We start from the raw sequence: 7,391 nt of genomic DNA, 5'->3' as shown, positions 1-7,391 counted from the left end.
CAGAGCCGCCGGGTTCCTCCTCCGCGGAACCCCGCCTCCACTCACTCCTCCTCCGCCTCCAGCGACACCTCGTATCTCCTCAATGCCGACATGTCCTGGGCTCCGAACGTCTCCTGGAGAGCGGCATGATTGAATCAATGATTCCCCCGCCCCAGGTCACCTTCTTGGTCATTCTCAGGACGGGCCTGACTAGTTCTCAGATAACCTGGGGCAAGCGTCCCCGGGAAGCCTCAGTTGCCACATCCGGACAGGGTGGGATTGCAAATTTGGGAGGCACTAGAATAAGGGGTTTGGTAGGTCATCTCGGGGGCCCGGGGCGTTTAGGAGGCCAGGGAGAGAGGTTTGGCGGTCATGGGGCTGGGAGATTTGGGCCCTAGGTGAGGATTTTCAGGGGCTGGGGTCACCTGGAGGGGGGCTGAGGGGTCGGCGCAGCCTAAACTCCCGCCCTCCCTGGCTCCACCCCGGAAATGGACCGTTACCATTACGCCACCAGGGACGCCGTCGCGCACTAGGGGCGGATCTTGCCTATCACCCGGAAGGGGTGGAGTCAGCACTTCTCCCAGAGAAGCGGAGTCAATACGTCACGCTAGAAGGTGGAGCCAGAGGCGGAGTCGGGGTTTATTAGCATGCGGGGCTCAGGGCCCTCGGTTACAAGGATGGAATCGGATTCGGAAGCTGTTTTCTGGGAGGCGGGAGCTTCAGCACCAGCCAGCAGGGAAAGAGCGGTGGGACCCCGCCCAGTACAGTTTTCCCAATCCTCACTCCTCTATCCCCCCTGCCTGGCTTCTGCCTTGCCTAGTGCCTTTGTTGCCTGCCCCACTCACCTTGTATGACCTTGGGCTGAGGAGGAATAGGCCCCCGGAGAGAACCCAGTCTAAAACAGCTCAGGCTATGGAAGTACTTGGCTGAGTGACCTTGGCCAAGTTACTTAATGGCCAAAAGGTCATAGCACTTTCTATCTCAGCTGAGACCTATCTTTCTATGACATTTTTTCCCCCTACATTCAATCAACAAATATCGAATGAGTGTCTATTACATGGCAGGCACTGTGCTGGGCACGGGGATATAGTAGTAAAGAAGACAGGCACAATCCTACCTCAGAGAGCTTATCATCTGGGGTAGAGTTTAGAAGGTCAAAAGGAAACAATCAGATCATTACAATAAACCTAGCAGGCTGGCTGCAGAAGTATAGGGTGCTGCAGTAGAGCCAAGAAAGGGCAATTAACACAGGGTAGAAGGTTGGAAATAGCTGCCCCCGACCTCTGACATCCCAGCTAAGGCCCAGTACTGAGCCATAGTTGGTCTGGGGAGGGGGAAAGAGAGCCTTATGGGAACCTTATGGGAGAGAGTGGCCAGAAATGAGTAAGGTGAAAGTTTCTTCAGGTTGAAATGTGAGGAATGGATTCCTCTGTCCTCTCCCGCATCCAACCTTTCTTCTCCTTCTCTCTTTTTTTTTTTTTTGAGTTGGAGTCTCACTCTGTCACCCAGACTGGAGTGCAGTGGCCGCTCCCGGCCACCACTGCCTTGACCTGCTCGGCTCTGGCAATCCTTCTGCCTCAGCCTTCCAAGTAGCTGGAACTACAGGTGCACGCTACCACGCCTGGCTAATTTTTTGATTTATTGTATAGATGAGGTCTCACCAAGTTGCCCAGGTGGGTCTCGAACCTGTGGGCTCAGGCAGTCCACTCACCTTAGCCTCCCAAAGCATGGGATTACAGGCTGAGCCACCCAGCCTGGCTTCTTCTCCTCATACCTGTCTTCCTCTGCCTGAACTACATACAAATAGCAGACAGATCCGTAGGTGCCAGGGGGCTTTATGGAAAGCATTGCAGTCTGGATGTGGAGAAGCTGTGCTCTCATCACACTCACTCTCTCGCTTACACTCACTGACACTGATACTCTAGGCCTGCCATAGCTGAATCAGGTCTGATACAGGGGAGCAGGAGGCCTGGTCCGTCCTTGCAGTCTTTGGTGCGCCTGGCCAGGGCTCTCTCTGGCATAGTCATGGGCTAACTGCTATGGCTCTTGCTCCGAGGAAGGAAGGAGAGGGAGGAATCTTAGGGGCTCAGAGGGAGGAGACAGCGCCAAGGAGGGCCAGGCTTGCCTTGGCAGAGGTCTTCTGTGATCCACCCAGATCTGGTTTGGGGGTGGTCAGAGCTGGTGGCCCCTGGTGAATCTGGAGTCAGAGAATGAAGTCCTGAAACTCAGCTTCCTGGAAGGGCCTGGTGTGAGGGTCAGAAGCTGAGGACCACATCCAGAAGCTTTAGGGACTTTCTTGTGGGAAGGACTAGGCAAGGAAAAGGGAAATAAGATAGTTATGGAGACCTGCATATTGGAGGAAGTGATTGGGAGGGGAGGAGCCTGGACACTCTCCACCCCTCATTCACAGGATGAAGTACCCTGCAGCCATCCTTGAGGAGGGGATAACAGAAGGCACCAAAAATGTTCCCAGGAATTGGGTGTTGGTTTACTGAGAGGCAGGTTCCTCAAAATCATTGGCATCACTCAGAGCTGGGGGGTGAGATTAGCTTTAGGGCTTAAGCAACCCTAAGGTAGGAAAGCAACAACCCTGACTGGAATTCAGGATGTCTGTACCCAGTGCCATAGATTTAGTGTTGCTCTGTCCTCCACTCAAATGCACTGTCCTCCTCTTCCTCTGAAAAACCCAGGATAGGCCAGGTGCAGTGACTCAAATCTGTAATCCCAGCATTTTGGGAGGCCAAGGCGAGAGGATTGCCTAAACTCAGGGGTTTGAGATAAAAATTTTAAAAATGCAAGTGCAAGCAGTTTTTCTTTTTTGAGAAACTCACCTATGGCAGATCTTTCTGCCATGAATCATCCTTTTTCTTTCTATTCTTCTCGATAATAAGTGAGGACCAGCTGGAGGCCCAAACTTTACCTGCATGCAGCCTACTTGTGTAGCTAATCCTGACTTGTACCACACACCTCTATTAATAAAAAAAGTAGGGAGAATCTTGCTGGACACTTTCCCTTTAAACCTGTGGAGTCTGGGTGGTTGGTGTCAGAAGGGAATTGCAGTACACAGGAATTGGTAGCAGAATAACTCCCCAATGGATACATTTTCCTTCATCTTCATTGTGAGAGAGCCTCTTTTATCCGCACCTGTTTCTCACTCATTGGTTTCTGCTCTTAGAATCTCAGCAATCAGCAGTTTGGACAAGGGGAGGAGGGTTTGCACTGTTGCCCTTAGGGGAAGGTTTGCAGGATCTGTAATGTTGTCTCCTTGGAGACATTTAAATAGTCAGTCTCAGCAGAGCTCCGTGGCTCAGCCTGTAATTCGGCAACTTGGGAGGCCGAGGAGAATAAATTGCCTGAACCCGCAGGTTCAAGACCCGCCTGGGCAACTTGGCAAGACCGCATCTCTACAATAAATAAAAAAAATTAGCCGGGCATGGTAGTGTGTGCCTATAGTTCCAGCTACGTGGAAGGCTGAGACGGAACGATTGCCGGAGCTCAGCAGGTCGAGGCTGCGGTGGCCAGGAGCATGCCACTGCACTCCAGTCTGGGCGACAGAGTGAGACTCCCAACTCAAAATAAATAAATAAATAAATAGTCTCAAGACTGGGAGTCAGGGTTTGGTTCAGGATTAGAGGTCAGACCCTATGAGACAGACCAAAGGAGGAGACCTCTCAGGAGAGACTATTGTGGGGTGCATTCTGTTTCCCTCTCCCAGCCCTAGAGTATATGATGTGACAGATTTAACTGTGGGCCTGTATTTTTCTGCCCCATCCATCCATGCATCCATCCATCCATGTGTCTATATGCCCATCCATCTTTTTCTCTTTGCCAGACCATTTTTTCTTCTTCCATCTTTACTTTCATCTGTCTTTTCATATCTTCATCTCCACTTATTCATCTGTCTATTCAATGATTATTCATCAATTAATGCATTCATTTATTTCTTTATCAGTTATCAGGATATTATTCATCTATTTATCAAGCACCATGCTAAATGCTTTAAGTTCATTATCTCATGACAGATCTATGAAGTAGAATGCTGTGGGCTGTTTTTGTTCACTCAGACCACTTTTCTGTACTTCTTTTTCTGCCTCTTTTAGGGAACTCCTCTTCCACTTATTGTGGTCTTGATGGGACTGTCACCTACAGTGCTCTGATCAGAGTACCCCATTTCCTGTTCACTATGATAGATCAAAGAACTGAGTATGTATCACAATCACAGTTAGCTAGAGCTTTTCATGAGATTTGATGTTTGGATGCTAGGAGGAGGGTCTCTGTTTAAAATCAGTAATTATAATAATGTAGACTTGAGGCTTCCAGTGACCATATTTCCTGCTTCTAGAAGAACACCTGTGTCTTAGTCCATCTTCTGTTGTTTATAACAGAGTACTCAAAACTGGATAATTTATAAAGAAATAGAATTTTTTTTTTTAAACTGTAGTCTTACTCTGTCACCCAGGCTGGAGTGCAATGGCATGCTCACGGCCACCACGGCCTTGACCTGCTGGGCTCAGGTGATCCTTCCACTTCAGCCTTCAAAGAAGCTGGAACTACATCTGGCTAATTTTTTGATGTATTGTGGAAATGAGGTCTTGCCAAGTTGCTGAGACTGGTCTTGAACCCGTGAGCTCAGACAATCCTCTCACCTTGGCCTCCCAAACTGCTGGGATTATAGGCATGAGCCACCATGTCTGGCCTATAATTTATTTCTTATGGTTATGGAGGCTGAGAAGCCCAGGATTGAGGGGCCACATCTGGTGAGGGCCTTCTTGCTGGAGGAAACGCTCTGCAGAGCCCCTAGATGGCGCAGGACATCGCACAGTGAGGGGATTGAGTGTCCTAGCTTGGACGTCTCTTCCTCTTCTTATGAAGCCACCAGTTTCATTCCCAAGATAACCCATGAAATCATTAATCCAGAAATAGGTTAATTCATTCATTAGACTAGAGCTCACATGCACCAATCACCTTCTAAAGGCCCCATCGGCTCAATACGGACACATTGAGGGTTAAATTTCAACACGAGTTTTGGAGGGAACAAGTATTCAAGGCATCAGCCTGTCTATGACAGAAACGAAACTCCCACACAAAAGGAATTAGAGAGGAATCAAGGTACGAGATGGATAACCCTTGGTCTCACCAGGGCTAAAAGCTAAATCTTCTCCTTCATGGATCTAGTTATGTGATGTGACAAATTTAAATTTTTGATTAAGCTGTCTTGAGTTGGGTTATTGCCATTTCCAAGTGAAAGAGCCCTTAGTAATAATGACTGTCATTTTATGGATGAGGAATGTAAGACCCAGAAAGGCTGATTTTTTTCCCCAAGGTTTCCCAGTTTAGAAGTGGCAGAACATTGGTATTTGGAGTAAAATTCAGTTAAATTACCTATATGTGTCCATCCAGCCATTTATCCCAACCATTTATTGCTCTAGCCATCTTTTTTTTTTTTTTGAGTTGGAGTCTCACTCTGTTGCCCAGACTGGAGTGCAGTGACTGCTCCTGGCCACTGCAGCCTTGACCTGCTGGGCTCTGGCAATCTTTCCGCCTCAGCCTTCCAAGTAGCTGGAATTACAGGCACGCGCTACCATGCTCGGCTGATTTTTTGATTTATTGTAGAGATGAGGTCTCGCCAAGTTGCCCAGGCGGGTCTCGAACCCGCAGGCTCAGGCAATCCACTCACCTCAGCCTCCCAAAGCGCAGGATTACAGGCCGAACCACTGAGCCCGGCTGCTCTGGCCATCTTTATTTTTATTTTATTTTATTTTTTTAAATCAATATTTTTTATTATGATGTTGTGGGGTACAGTTAAGGGTTAGGTATACAACTATGCTTCATTTAGGCCCCCTTGTTGATAACAGGTGTCTCCCCATTCCCAGACAGATGTTTACTACCATAGTTCCATCCCCCTCCCCCTTCCCCCATAGTCTCCCACCACTGTCAGTCATTTTCTTATGGTAGTGCGTTGGATGATCAAGGTCCACTATATGAGTGAGAACATGTGATACTCAGATCTTTGTTTCTGTGAGAGGTCACTCAGTATTATAGACTCTAGTTCCATCCAGGTTGCTGTGAAATTCATGATTTTGTTCTTTTTTATGGCTGCATAGTATTCCATCGTGTATATGTACCATATTTTTTTAATCCAGTCCTCTTTTGATGGACAGCATGGTTGGTTCCAGGTTCTTGCTATTGTGAACAATGCTGCGATAAACATTCATGTGCAGGTATCTTTTTTATAGAGTGATTTGAGTTCTTCAGTGTATATTCCCAGTAGGGGGATTGCAGGGTCATATGGGAGGTTGATGTTTAGAGCTTTTAGGAATCGCCACAATGCTTTCCACAGAGGTTGCACTAGTTTACACTTCCACCAACAGTGTAGGAGTGTTCCTTTTCACCACACCCTCTTCAACAACTGTTATTTTTTTGAGTTATTGATAATTGCCATTCTGACTGGAGTTAGGTGGTATCTCAGTGTGGTTTTGATTTGCATCTCCCTGATGATTGGTGAGGTTGAGCATTTCTTCATGTGTTTGTTGGCTGCTCGGATGTCTTCCTTTGTGAAGTGTCTGTTCATTTCTTTTGCCTATCTTATAATGGGGCTGTTTGTTTTTTTCTTTTCAGCACGTTTGAGTTCCTTGTAGATCCAAGATGTTAAGCCTTAAGTCAGACCTGGAGTTGGCAAATACTTTTTCCCAGTCTGTAGGCTGTCTCCCTGCTCTCTTGATGGTTTCTTTGGCTTTGCAGAAGCTTGTCAGTTTAATGAGGTCCCACTTGTCTATTTTATCCCTTATCGCCTGTGGGTTTTGGGTTTTGTTCAGGAATTGAATGCCAGTTCCAATTTCCATGAGGGTATGTCCTTCATTTTCTAAGGTTCTTATGGTTTGAGGTTTTACATTTAGGTCTCTGATCCATTTGGAGTTAATTTTTGTATATGGGGATAGGTAGGGGTACTGTTTCAATCTTCTGCATGTGGTCAGCCAGTTTTCCCAGCACCATTTACTGAATATGTTCTCCTCTCCCCAGTGGTAGGTGGTAGAGGCTTTGTCGAAGATGAGTTGATTGAGAAATTGAGGTTTTGCTTCTGGAATCTCAATTCTATTCCATTGATCTACATGCCTGTTCCTATACCAGTACCAAGCTGTTTTGATGATTGTAGCTTTATAGTAAAGTTTGAAGTCTGGTAATGTGATACCACCTGCTTTGTTTTTTTTGCTGAGGATTGTTCTGGCTATTCTTAGATGTTTGTGTTTTCATATGAATTCCTCTGTTGTTTTTTCTAGATCTGAGAAGAATGTTGCTGGTAACTTGATAGGTATTGCATTCAATTTGTAGATTGCCTGAGGAAGATGGACATCTTCACAATGTTGATTCTTCCAATCCATGAGCATGGGATATTTTTCCACTTGTTCGTGTCA

At 46.9% G+C, this 7,391-nt stretch overlaps 1 protein-coding gene across 4 annotated transcripts in view; it reads right to left on the bottom strand.

Moving 5' to 3' along the window:
* Positions 1-529, bottom strand: part of LOC103273340 — a 1,073-nt gene extending 544 nt beyond the window's left edge. The window contains exons 1-2 of one of the 4 annotated variants that reach the window (XM_021718630.1): positions 480-529; positions 46-113 (exon numbers count right to left, since the gene is read on the bottom strand). In XM_021718630.1, coding sequence (XP_021574305.1) covers positions 46-113; positions 480-482 — 71 coding nt within the window. In that variant the 5' untranslated portion in view covers positions 483-529. The other 3 variants (XM_021718634.1, XM_021718637.1, XM_021718644.1) reach the window with 3 other exon arrangements.
* Positions 530-7,391: the final 6,862 nt, after the last annotated feature.

Source organism: Carlito syrichta, unplaced genomic scaffold (assembly GCF_000164805.1).
Source record: "Carlito syrichta isolate Samal-C Ts95f unplaced genomic scaffold, Tarsius_syrichta-2.0.1 Scaffold112228, whole genome shotgun sequence".
NCBI classification, from domain to species: Eukaryota; Metazoa; Chordata; class Mammalia; order Primates; family Tarsiidae; genus Carlito; species Carlito syrichta.
This window is presented reverse-complemented; position numbering and strand designations above follow the sequence as displayed.